Genomic DNA, 13,817 nt, shown 5'->3' with positions numbered 1-13,817 from the left:
CACAGAGCACCTTGGCCACGCACACTGAAGCAATAGAGTGTATGCGTCTTGCTTCTTGAAGTTGGTTAAATGGTAATCTGCCCCCCCCAAGATATGTCTAGATCCGAACCCTAAGAATTTATAAATGTGACCTTATTTGAAAGAACAGTGTTTGTAGATGTTATTAATTTGGGATCTGAAGATAAGATTGTCCTGGATTATTCTGGTGGGCCCTAAATCCTAGAACCTAGAAACTATTGTCTTTCTCACTGCCTCCACCTTGTAGGAAAAGTTTCTCACCAGAATGTGTTCTACACTGTACTTTTTGTCTTTTCCCCTTCCTACCAGTAAAAAAAGTTGTGAATCATTCATTCAAGAACATGAACTTTTCAGACCTGGCTGAGCTGGAGGCACCACCGTGGGAGATGAAAGTTTCAGCACAAAGAACCCATGAACCAGAACATCTACCAAGACTGTAGGACAAGTTGTACAGGTTTCTGCCTAGAGGAACCAACTCCACCTTCAACCAAGTAGTACTGAAGAGGGGACAGGAACCCTGGTCAGGTGGAGGGGGCGGGGATAAAATTTCACATGTCTAAGGCAAAATTCAAAGAGAGAATATTCAAATGAGACCCTTCATATCACAGGTGAGAAACCTGAGATCTAGAAAGGGGAATGGACTTGCCCAACGACACCCACCAAGAGACAGACCTAACATACCCAATTCCAGGTCAAGTCCATCTCACTACTCCAACTTCTCCTGAAGGGTAGATCTAGGGAGAAGGTCAAAAGTTGTAGCCAGGGATTCTCATTGTGAGGACTTGCAGCTTCAGCATTATCTGTGAACTTGTAAGAAATGCAAATTGTAGGCCCCATCTCAGACCCGAAAGCCTGGCAGCAGTCCCTGTTTAACAGGCCTCCAGGTGATTCTGATGCTAAAGTTTGCTTTAGGCAAAGGAATGATCTCTAATCAGGGAATTTTCAGAATGCAGGGCAGTTTTGGAGATGTTTTTTTCTGGGACTTTTCAAATGACTTGTCCTGCATTGAGATATTATTCAGGGCCAGCAAACAGGGCTACTAAGAGGAGCAGAACTGAGGAAATGCATAGGAGCCTTCTACTGGTTGGGGTGGCTTCTGAGTAGCCAGGGAGGCCCAGGCCCAGGCTGTGAGCTGGAGATGACATAAACAAATATTCTGGCCAGGGACCAGCCAGCACCTGGTTTCATCTCAACAACCCACAGGCAGACCTTTTCTGGCTGCAACGGGGACCTTGGTTGCCCAAAGAGGTCAGTTTCCTTTTCTTCCAGTTTTGACAGATCAGCTCCTCTTCCCTTTTGCCTTAAAAAACCACATCTCTGTCCTTTACTATAGATGTTAGCAAACTTGAAATTGGAGATTAGGGGCTCTAAATCTGGGGTTCCTTACAGATTCCAATCTTCAGGATTTCTTCTTCCCTTCCAGTTAAAGACAGCCCTCAACAGACTTGATCCCAAATAGCTCTGATTCAGGATCTTAGAAATACATGCTGTCTCCACTGGCCTGATCTCTGATGCCAACCCATTTCATGACCCTGGCCCAGTTACCAAATCCCACAAACACTTTTTTTCCCCATCTGCTAAAGAAGGGAGTTGGATAGAGTGAAATGGCCTTGTTTTTCTTTACATTTTGACGATGGAAACCCCAGGTATTTGGATAGCAGGCCACAAATGCCTTGCCTCCCAATGATGGCATACCTAGATTACAGATAAATTCCCCAGGAAGAACACAGTAGTCTGACAAGCCAAACCCACAAATGATTGTGGAAACCCTGAGTTTAAAGATAATGGTATTGTTAAGAAGGTTTGGCTGGCATTTAATTTGTCCTTATCCTAATGACTTTAGGAAACCAGATGTAAAAGAGTCCATCTGAAAGATAGGCAAACTCAAGTGTCATGTGCTTAGTTTGTTAGGACCCCATCCATTCATACATTTTATATTGCATCTTCTGACAAAAATCGAGGCAAATGTAACTAGGCTAAAAGCTCTTGATTGCTACTACATGATATAGAATCAGTTTTACTGTGTTGAGAGAAACAGGGACCAGAGGAGAAAGAAAAGAGAAGGAAAGCTGGAATAACTGAAAAGTAGCTAAGAAGAAAATGAAGAGAGGAAGGAAAGAAGGAAGGAGGGGAGGGAGAGAGAAATATCGTCCCTATTCAGCAAATGTCTATTATTAAGCAAAAAACTTTCTGTTTTTCTCTGGCTCTGTGCTCAAAAGGCCTCTGCTGAGCAGCATCGATAGAAGAACTGGGCCATGGTCCCCCTGCCAGGCAGAATCCATCAAGGCAGTGACAGCTCTCCAGAGAGGGTTTTCTGGCCCTGACGGAGCAGTATCCCAGAAGCTTCCTTTCAGGAACCAGTGTGGACCCAAACATACCTCAAGGCCAGGGGCAACTAAAGTAAGATCAAAGAAACTGGGCGGCGGGCTTAGAGAAATTGAGATTTGCTTCCCACAATGCTACACCCCTGGCACCAGGCTCATTGCATTGAGAGCTGGCCCTGGAGTCCTGGAAGAGTTATTGATAAGATAGTCAATCAGTTGACTTCAAGCTCCGTCTTTCTTTCTTTCTTTCTTTCTTTCTTTCTTTCTTTGGTACTAGGGATTGAACCCAGGGCACTTAACCACTAAGGCACATCCCCAATCCTTTCTTATATATTACTTAGAGACAGGGTCTCACTGAGTTGCTAAGTACCTCACTAATCTGCTGAGGCTGGCTTTGAACTCTCAATCTTCCTGCCTCAGCCTCCAGAGTTGCTGGGATTACAAGTGTACACCACCACGTCCAGCTAAAAGGTTCATCTTTATTGAGCACTTCCTACAGTGTCCTGGGGAGGTGCTTGACCACTACCTTCACGGCATTTGCAAGGGAAAAAATGTCATTGTGCAATTTAAAAAGAGCCACTGTTGGTAGCTAATCATGTTGGTAGCTAATTTTTATACAAAAGGAAGGAAAGAGGAACAAGGGAGGAGTCTACAGCAGCGAGTGACCCAATTTTAGGAAGCTAAAATCAATTCAACTGGCCCAAGGTCACCTGGCAAGTATTTGATAGAAATGGAATGTAAGCCCAGCAGCCTGGATCACAGACTCTGAATCCTGAGCCACTTTGACACCTGATCTCCATCAGTATAGTCAGGACATGGAGCCAGGGTATAAAGAAGATGACACTTCCAGCTGGAACTTGTTGCTTTGAGCTAGAAGCATCTACCAGGCAATTGACGATGCTTCCTGGCACTCTGGAAGACAGGCCTGCTGCAGAGGGTGGGGGTGCTTGAAAGGCTTTCTGTGCTGTCTGCCTACTCTCTCCCTGCTTGGAGGAGAGAGCATTGGAATTGGCTGTTTTGTTTCTGAGCTCGTCTCTAGCAAGGTTATATGTATATATATAGTCAGCAGCATATCATCTATTCTCTCTTGGCTCTTACAAAGGCACAAAGTCTTTATGGTGAGCCGATCAATGACCATTCAGAGCATTCTTTTCATCCACACACAAAAAAATCAATTAGTCAGACTGAACCAAAAAGAGGAGCAGCAGGATGGTCTAACTGATGAATCCTGCTTCTGAGAAAGCTTATACTGTGTAGTTATTCATTTAATCTTCAAAACAACTCCACGAGGTAGGTACTGTGATTGTAGCCATTTTTACACATTGACACATTCCCTATGGATGAAAGTCTTTTAAGTAAGATATGTATTTGTTGATGGAAAGAGGCCTGGGCTTAGAATAAGGACACATGGCTGGCAGCTCAGAAGTGTGTGATGGGTCTAAGTCTTCTCATCTGTAAAGTGGGAGCAAGGGGTTAAGGAATTCCTAAAGTTCCTTCCTGCTAAGGCTTATGGATTTTGTCACTGTCCCCAGGGCCTTGTCTTTTCATTGGCTTCCTGGGCCCAAGCTTAGCTCCTGCTGCCCCATGTCTTAGCAGGCACAGGCTTGTGGCTTCCACTCAAAGCTGTGCCTTCCTAACCCATGCCAGGGCTTTCATTGAGCGTCTGTCATCACTTCCTGTTTTTGGCATTAACTTGGGGGGTTGGGAGATGGCACCCTGTGGTGCCTGGCCAAAAGGCTGGCCCTTCCCTGATCTGGTTGGGAAGATGGGAGGACTATGACAGATGGTGAACAGAGCTACCCCTACCCCTGGGCCCCTGGGTGGCTATCACCTGCCACCTCTCTCCGGCTATGGTCTTGCTCTGCTGGCAGTACCCTCTGTGGCCTAGCCAGTCAGCCAAATGGCCTCTACAGTGGAAGACCACTGAGACTTAGTTTTCTGCTTCTTGCTGCTTTGATTTTTAAGTCAGCATTTTCATTCTGTTGGATGAGGACGTTCAGATCCTCTTCTGCTTCAAATGCTCTCTGGCACAGAATCAGGGAAAAAAAGAGGCTCATTGGCCCTCTGTTCTCCCACTGGTTAGAAGGCCTGCAGGCAGGTGGAGGCCACGTCCAGAAGGAGGAGATACTCGCCAGGAAGTGAGTGTGGAGGGAGTCGAGGCCTGGACTTTGGGCCCAGTTTTGCCTTTTCCTGTTCCTCTCAGAGACATGATTGTGACCTAGAGGTAGGAGGGAGTAGGAAAGACCTCTGGGGGTCTACCTCTGGGGGTCTTTCCTGGTCTCAAACCATATCTCTACATCAGAGTTGGCACATCACAGCCCAGCTGGATGAATTTTTTTTCTTTTTTATAAATAAAGTTTTATTGGAAGCCCATTGATCATAGGTGCTTTTGTGTGCCAGAGTTGAATAGTTACAACAGAAGCCATATGTGGTCCACAAAGCCTAAAATATTTACTATCTGACCCTTTATAGAAAAGCCTGCCAACTTCTGCTAAACATAGCTCTTCTCCCAGTTGTAGGGTTCTAGAAATGACTGTTTCTCTCCTAAGCCGAAGCTGTGTAATAATACAGGCCTCTTGTAGCCAGGTGTGTTTTCAGTTTATGTGCACCACATGAATGGTCTATTATATATCACCCCTGGTGGGATCTGAGACAACAGGTCCTAATCAAACACACTAATTTTTCTGTAGTGAAATATATAACTATTCCTACTTTATGGGATAAATATAACCATAAATAGATTCCCATCATTTCAGGCCTGTCTCCACCCACTGAATGTGTTCACATGTGGCTGCCAAATGAGATACAAAAATCACTTTCAGTGTCACAGTCCTCTTTGGTAGATTAGGAGGCTGAGATTGAGAAAGGAGGTACAGTGCTGAGGTCGGCCACCTTGTGAAGATCAGGGCCCAGACTACACCAGATGTCTCTCCAAATTCCTATCCCAGCCTCATTGCAGTCTGGAGTTCATCCCTCTGACCCCTCCCTCCTTCACAAACCCTCCTCTGAAAGTGAAAGTCTATATTTACTTCTGACTTTTCCAATTTTTTAAAATCTTTTTTTTTTCTTGCCTTGAAATCCATCACTTAATTACCTGCCACATGGTGTCGTTATGCCTCAGTGGTCTTCTCATCTCTTTGAGGACAGGGTCTGTGAATTCCATTTGTTCTCGTCTTCCCTACAGGATTGAAGGGCCAGTATATCAGTGATGATCCATGATAATCCATTGTTGATTGAAGAAAGTATCTAACTGATCTGAGTGCTGAAACTCACTTCTCATACCCAGCAGGGTGTGCAATAGGGAAGGGGGAGTTCCCCGCACCTCTGAACTAGCATGTGGAACATACCCATTTGCCTCCAGTGAAAACCCTGACACTCCACAATCAGGATGGCTGGGAGCAGGGAGCTTGGAGATACAAACGTGGAAATGAAGCTGTGTGTGTGATTTGTTAGGCTGGTAAATGCTGCAGGCAATTCATAGGTAATGCATACAGATATCTCAATGATCAAGGACAACCAGCAGTCAAAGGTGACCTGTGCTCTGTGGTTGGTGTCAGCAAGGAGGACAAAGACAAAGTCTGCATTTAGGGAAAGCATTTAGGTGAATCTCTTAGCTGAGTGCTCCTGTGGGGCTTGGATAATGCTGATGAATATGTGCATTTTGAAGTGGTCAGGAGTTGATCTGATCATCTATCACATATAAAGATGCCTTTGGGAGCAACTAACCCTTTCTCTGCTGATGAGAAGTCCAACCCCTTATGAGGAGGTGCCTGGGCAGCATCACAACAGCATTCATCATCATTATCAGACGACATCACTGCTGGGTGGGTTACTAAAGAGCCTGCTTCTGGGGTGATTGGGTGAAGCTGTCACTGCCCTCACTGGTCTTCCGATCCAACCATTTGCAGAAAACACTAAGAGACCATGTGGGTGGCTGGTGGGTGAAGCATGGTGAACTACATGTGAATCTGACTCTGCCATGTAGTAGCGGCTAGCTGACCTTAAACAAATTCCTTACTTTTTCTGAGTTCAGATTTTTATCTGGGAAAGGGGTTATTAGTAACCCCTCTTTCTCAGATTTGTTGTAAGACATAATGAGATTGTCACTATTAAATATTCATAGAAGTAAACCATAAATCCCTCCCCTTCCTGCCCACTTTTTGGTCTCTGAAGGCAAATGGTAACCAGGGAGGGCATAGGTGTGGCACACATACTACCCTTCTCCCTCTCAAGGCATAGGCAGGCATTAATAATCAATCAGCACCCTAGACTCTGTTCTGCTAAGCTTAAATGAGTCCCCGATACCTTCAAAACAATGTTACAAGCTACCCGACCAATGAGGACCTCAGGCCAGTCCTAATACAATGCAATCAGCTCATCCCTAGATAGTGGGGAGTCTCAGAGCCTAAGTGAGTTAAGATTACAATAGGATCAAGAATATTTGATGGACCACTGGGACAGGAATTTGTTTAGATGAAAAACAAGGGAGCCTTCTGGAAAAGAATTTATCCTAAGAGAAGAGAGAAGAGAGCCATACAGCTTAAATTCAAGGATAATGACCCATGTTGTAGGAGTGGGAATGCAGATTTTGCTAGACTGGAGTCTGAGCTACTCTCCACTTGACTGAGCCTGGGCCCATTTTTGCAGGAAAATATAATTTTTTTTACAAGAAAATTATAAAAGAGCAGTTTCACAGTGATGGCCAAAGATGATGAAGCTCTAAGACAGCAACCATTGCCACTATGGAAGGGGAGTATACCTCCAGCCTCCATACCCTTGCCAAGTGTCGGCATGGGAGAGAAGAGACGTGGGCAGGAACTGGACATTGGCAGCTTCAGAATGAGCAGCAGCAGCAGGACCCTTGGTGGCATTCCAACACAACTGGCTTCAGCAGGCACCATATGTGGTTGTTGTCTGTGCCCTTGACTGAGACCAGCACAGCAAGGCAGAGCTGGTGAGCCAGCTGGTATCAGGGGCTCTAAGACTCCCAGAGTGAATCACCACTGGAAACCCCAGAACTACTGGGGGGAATTCAGTGTCCCTTAGAGTGAATAGGAGGCAGCCAGAGAAATGTTTTAAAATATTATTCCTTGAACTCCTCCCAATCTAGTCCCTGGTGGCCTCAGAAACTACTGAGTCAGTATATGATCTGGAGCCCTCATACATCTACTTTTTTTTTTTTTTTGTACCCGGGATTGAACTCAGAGGCACTCAACCACTGAGCCACATTCCCAGCCCTATTTTGCATTTTATTTAGAGACAGGATCTCACTGAGTTGCTTAGCACGTCACCATTGCTGAGCCTGGCTTTGAACTCCCAATTCTCCTGCCTCAGCCTCCCGAGATGCTGGGATTACAGGCATGTGATGCTGTGCTCAGCATCTTCTACTATTTTTTGAGGAGTATTCTTTTTGTAAGTTACCTCTGGAGTCATCATATTATGAAATAAATATTTGATATTCCACCCCACTTCCTGACTAGTAACTCCTAAAACCCTTGTAATCTGGTCAGAGTATCTTTTTTATGCTAATGAGATGACTAATAGCTGGCATATCCTAAAGGCTTCAAGATGTAGGCTGATCATAAGAAAGATCAACAGGTGATTAGAGGGTTGCAGAGAGGAGAAGGACTAGAGGTTGAGCTGATCACCAATGACCAATAGTTTAATTAATCACACTTATATAATGGTGTTTCCATAACCCCCCACTTCCCTCCCCCCTCCAATTCATGTGGCTACATGGAGCTTCCTGAGAGCTAAATGCATGAAGGTTCCTGAAGGGTAGCGTGCTCAGAGAGGGCAGGGAAGCTCTGGGCCTCTTCTCATGACTTGCTCTATGCATTTGGCTATTTATCTCTATTCTTTATAATAACTGTGTAGGTGTACGTAAAATGTTTCCCTGAGCTATGTGAGTTACTCTAGCAAATTCTTCCAACCCAAGGAAGAGGTCATGGAAAACTCCCATTATATCCCGTTGATTAGAAGCATAGGCCACAACCTGTGCTTGTGACCAACAACTAAAGGGTGGAGGGAGTTGGGAGTTCTGTGGGACTGAGCCCTAACCTGTGGGATCTGACACTCTCTTCAGGTAGGGAGGGGCATAATGAAATTAAAGAATGCCCGCATATCTGTGGGGGTCACAGAAACATTGAGTTTAGTGTCGTGGGAAGTGGAGAATAGGAAAAACCTAATTTGGGGGATGGGATTGTGGCTCAGTGGTAGAGTGCTTGCCTCCCATGCAGGAAGCACTGGGTTTGATCCTCAGCACCACATAAATGTAAAATAAATACATTGTGTTCACCTAAAACTAAGAAATAAATATTTTTTTAAAAAACCAACCTAATTTGGCTTTTCTTCTACATGTGAAAGGTACAGATCCAATGAGGTTGTGCCTCATCGTGTCCTCCACAGTTTCCAGAGCAACTGATATGATGGTAGTCTCTGAAAAATGGCTGGCCAAGGGAATGAAGAGAGGAGTGAATTAGTGGAAGGAAGGAAGGAAGGAAGGAAGGAAGGGTGGGTACACACACACAACAGTGTGTGCCCTAAAAGCCAGTGTTGCTGGTCTCTTACTGATCAGCATTTCAGTTTTCTCTCATTCCTCTCTCTTTCCTGTTTTTTTTTTTTTTTTTTTTTTGGTACCAGGGATTGAACTCAAGGGCACATAACCACTGAGCCACATCCTTTTTATTTTTTGAGACAGGGTCTCACTAGATAACTCATAGCCTCACTTATTTGCTGAAGGTGGCTTTGAACTCTTGATCCTCCTGCCTCAGTCTCCCGAGCCCCTGGGATTACAGGCGTGTGCCACTGCACCTAGTTTCTTTCCCTTCTTTCCACACATTTCTTGTTTCCTTTGTTTTCACCACCCTTGTCTTTTCTCCTTTGTGAGCTTCCTTTCTCATGGTTTCACTCTTCCGAGATCAGAATGAAAGTCTGGATCAATTTTCCATTAATTAATTCATTAATTAATTGAGTCAATAATTATTTATTGGTCTCCAGCTGTTCCTTTGTCCTTTCATGTAGTCACTTGACAAGATGTTTATTGAGCATCAGACCAGTAGTGTGTCTGATGTGGTGCCAGGAGTTAACTAATAGGGAGACAGTAAGTTCTCTGCTCTCTAGGGTCTGACAATCTGAAGCACAAAGCAGACAGGAAATGGCAATTGCTGAGCTCTGCTGACCCATGGCTCCCTTCCTGATCAGTTGCCCCAGTTCGGGTTGTGAAGGTCAACTCCTCGACCCCCCACCTCCATGTTGTTTTGCCTCTTGCCCTTTGTTAATTGGTCTAGCACACTGCCTGGGGTAGCCACATAATTAATATGGCATTTACAGAGCAGCAGGCCCTCTCCTCACTGCCTCCCTTCACCCTGCTCCTCATTTGTTCAGTGGCTCATGCTCCTTCAATCCTCCCTGCTCCTCCCTATCCTCAGCTCTGTGAATTAGAGAGATCTTGGAGTGTTTCTGGAACTCTGACACCCAGCACGGAAGCCCTGTCTATAGCCTCCCCAAACCTGGTCCCTCAGCTGGGGCCTACCTCCAACAGCAGTCAGCCCCTCTCCTTCATGAGCCTCCTGTCTTGGCTCCACAAAGACCGATCCACATGTTTAGCTCAAGTGGACACACTTTATCCAGACTGCAGCTTGGAGCTCAACACAATCCTGACACATCTTTTAGTTGCAGCCTATCAGATATTGAATTTATAGCTCTTATGTTCCTTTTCAGGATTCTCTTCTTTTTAATTTTATATTTTAAATATTCTTTTAGTTGTAGATGGCACAATACCTTCATTTTATTTATTTATTTATTTTTATGTGGTGCTAAGGATCAAACCCAGTGCCTCACATATACTAGGCAAGCAATTTACCACTGAGCTACAGCCCAGCCATAGGATTGTCTTCTTGAGGATAAATATTTCCAAGTTATCAATTTTTTCAAATGCAAATATGACCTCTCACAATACTGAAGAACTTTCTCTGGTCAGAATCTAGTTTTCCTCTAGACTTTCTTTCTTTCTTTCTTTCTTTCTTTCTTTCTTTCTTTCTTTCTTTCTTTCTACTGGGGATTGAACTCAGGGGCACTCAATTACTGAGCCAAATCCCTATTTTGTATTTTATTTAGAGATAGGGTCTCACTGAGTTGCTTAGTGCCTCGCCATTCCTGGGGCTGGCTTTGAACTCGTGATCCTTCTGTCTCAGCCTCCAGAGCTGCTGGGATTACAAACATGTGCTACCACACCTGGCTCCTCTAGATTCTTTAAAAAGAATCTTGTCCCCACAATGGACAACTACCCAGAGGGCTGCCAGGCAATTGAGGTCAGCTGGGTCATTGTCTGGTTTAAAGTGACCTTTATACCTATTTGTACGCCTGAAGTTTGCACTAATTACTATTTACATACTCTCGCTCTTATTGAACTGATAACCAACTAAAACCACCAAGTCTTCTTGTATGAATGAAATAAGAGAATTCTAGGTTGAAAGCAAGAGAAACCACAAGACTATCTAGTAGTCCAATTCACTAATTTTGCAGGACAGGAAACAGGTCCAGAGAGGGCCAGGTTCTATGCAGAGGCTTGCAACTTATGCAGAGTGGAGGTGGTATGGGTTCTCTTGACTCCTGTTCTGGTGCTCATTCTGCTACATCAGGCTGCCTCCTGATTGGCAGCCATTTCAGGGAAAAAGTGGAATGTGTCTTCTACTTTCAAGTCAGTTTTTCTCATTCAATATTTTGTGCTATTGGGTTTCTGAACCCCATGAATGACCCTGAGTTTAACCCTTTTAGGTTTCAGCTTACCTATTTCTTCAGGCTGTCAGGATCACTTCCTGCCTTGTTTTTGCCAGGCATTGCTGTGGCAGGTCCTCCCCGTCTTTGGTCTTATGTTAGGCTCATATATGGAACTTCCTCCAGCTCTAGAGGCTCTTCATTCTGTGCCAAGTGCCAGCTTGTCCCACTGCAAGCCTGGCAGGGAGGACATACTGCCTGGAGACAGACAATGGACACTGTGCTTCCTCTTCGGCTCCCCTGCTGCCTGGCTCTTGCCTTCCATGTGAGTCCTTCTCCTTCCACTTGCTTCCTGTCCTGCCTAGTCTATTGGGAGCCCCACAAATCCACTTCAGACTCCACTACCAGAATGTTGTAGTGGAAGCCTCTGAACTAGGCACATATAGATGCTGGGTCCTCTCACTTTCTGGATTCACATTATTTCTGTCTCTGTCATCTCTACTTTCTCATCTGTGTAGTGGGTGGAGATGGAACTCACAGCTAGTGAACATGTGCTCTGTACTCGTAGCTGCCAGTGGCTTCATATAATTGTCACCAATATCCCACTCCCTTAGTAGACAACATTCCTATTTCAAAGAAGAGAAGACTGATGTCAGAGAAGTTAATTTGCCAAGGATTTTGCAAGCTGGTAAGTGAAAGAGTTTCTTTACCCCCTGTCCTCTCTTGTTGAGTTATTATAAAAATCAAATAATTTAGTAATGAATGTGAAACTGATTTGAAAAGAATAAAGCATGTAAAACATAAGGGAGTATTATAAAAGACTGAGATTCCTTGCTTGTGCTCTCTGCTTCTCCTTTTCTGTCACCTCTCTTAAGTATAAACTGCTGCCTTTGGTCCAGACCTATCAAAGAAATGTCATAAAACCATTTTTCAAAATGTCAAATGCCCATGTACTTTAGCCCAAAGTAATTAAGCCCTTTTATTTTCTCTAAGTCACAATGCAGAACCCTGGGAGCTTCCAGAATGCGCCCTTTCTCCTCTATCCTGGACTAATGGAAATCAAGGCTGAAAGCTGAGCTTGCTGGGGAGTCCACGAGAGCCCTTCAGTGCCACAGAGGCCTGGCCTGACTTTGGCGGGTCTCCAGCAGTGACCACAGAGTGCTAAATAATAACAGGGTTGAATTATTTATCCAGGGGCCAATGACTTGTGATGGCATGGTTTACTTCTAGCAGAGTGCCAAGGTTCCTGGGTCTACGGTAAGTGGGTGGCAGAGGGAAGACAGCAGTCCTGGTCTCTAGACTGCCAGTCCTGCCTCTTCCTCCACTGCTCCCCAGAATCACCCCACCTTGTGTACAGCAATCCAAGCAAGGGCACCATGCCTGGGGGCAGCTGACATTTCAGTGACATTATTGGCTATTGACTCTGAGCTAGATATTTGTGAATACATTTTCCCAAGCATTTCTATAGCAACCTTTATTTTGCCTGTTTTCCCCAATGAAGAAATTGAGGCTTATGCTCCCAGTGACACAGTTGGCAAAGGGCAGAGCTAGAATGAAAGCCTGGGTCTGATATATCTAGGACACCACGTGTGCTCTTAGAATTCCTTCTTCCTGACAATTACTTTTATGAGCACAATCCAGGAAGTTTAGATGGTGCCAGCCATGATCTTGGGGAGCAGTGGATTCTTGGCCTGGTACTTACAGCCCTTCATGATCTGGTCCTGTTCTAGTTTTTTTTTTTTTTTTTTTAATCATTGCATTTTGTTCCTTCATAAGAATCACCTGGGAGCTTTAAAATACAGATTCTTGGATCTCATTCTTAGTTCACTATAATCCTAAAAACCAGTGCTAGGACCCAGGAATTAGCATTTTTAAACCCAAATGATTATGATGATCTGTTGATTTGGAAGCCATCAACTGATCATCACAATCAGGCCAGCTTTCTCATTAGTACATTTCCAAATTACCATCTATATGTCCATCTCAATGACCTTGCTCAATTCCATGCACTTCACTTAGATTGACTTTTCTTCTACCCATTATTCTGTTAAACCAGCTCATACTCCTTAAAAGGAACTTGACTACCACAGCTTGTAGAAATGTGTATGTTAGTTAGGATGTGTGTTTAGAAGCTGAGAGAGACCCAAGATAAGAGTTTTGCCTCATTTGACACCTAGAAATACATGTCTGTCTTCGCTAACAGTGCAGGAGTAATCAGTTCAGTTGTGGCTCCAGGGCATCAGGAACCCAGGCTCCCACAGTCTCGATTCTCATCCACCGTGTAATTAGTGCCTTTGGTTCCGTGACCCAAATCAGCTCATCACCACACCCACACTCCAGCCAGCAGGAAAAGGAGAGATGGAGGAAGGGGGACCAGGAATTGCCCAGAATGATTCTGATCACATCTCACTGTCCAGGATCTGATCACATGGCCATATTCAGCTGCAACCAAGGCTGAGAAATTTAATTTGTTTTTACTCAGTATAATTTCTATCAATCATGCTAGAGAAAGGGGGAAATGAATATTGGGGAACAACCTAGCAGGTTCAACTTTTACCTTGGTTTGTTATTCTCTGTTTGTATCTGTGTTCTCAGCTAAACTATGAAAGCTTTGTGAGAAATGGACCCCTGACTGTACCTGTTTGTGATCATTCTATGTGTCTAACATACGGAAAGCACAAGATGAATGTCGCTGATTGGCAGAATAGACTACAGTGATTACAAAGCTCTGGGATGTGTCAGATTTTTATTTTAGCC

General features: G+C 44.4%; 1 protein-coding gene across 1 annotated transcript; it reads left to right on the top strand.

Moving 5' to 3' along the window:
* The first annotated feature begins 1,166 nt into the window (after positions 1-1,166).
* Positions 1,167-13,785, top strand: LOC124080575 (uncharacterized). The gene is made up of 5 exons (XM_058573302.1): positions 1,167-1,266; positions 2,238-2,418; positions 11,180-11,385; positions 11,675-11,748; positions 12,054-13,785. Exons 3-5 carry the CDS (start codon positions 11,216-11,218, stop codon positions 12,134-12,136), a joined length of 327 nt encoding a protein of 108 aa, XP_058429285.1. The 5' UTR covers positions 1,167-1,266; positions 2,238-2,418; positions 11,180-11,215; the 3' UTR covers positions 12,137-13,785.
* Positions 13,786-13,817: the final 32 nt, after the last annotated feature.

This window comes from Marmota monax, unplaced genomic scaffold, assembly GCF_021218885.2.
Source record: "Marmota monax isolate L192 unplaced genomic scaffold, Marmota_monax_Labrador192_F-V1.1 WCK01_AAM20220418_F8-fsc00078, whole genome shotgun sequence".
NCBI lineage: Eukaryota > Metazoa > Chordata > Mammalia > Rodentia > Sciuridae > Marmota > Marmota monax.
The sequence above is the reverse complement of the archived record's forward strand: the minus strand, read 5'-3'. Positions and strand labels throughout refer to the sequence as shown.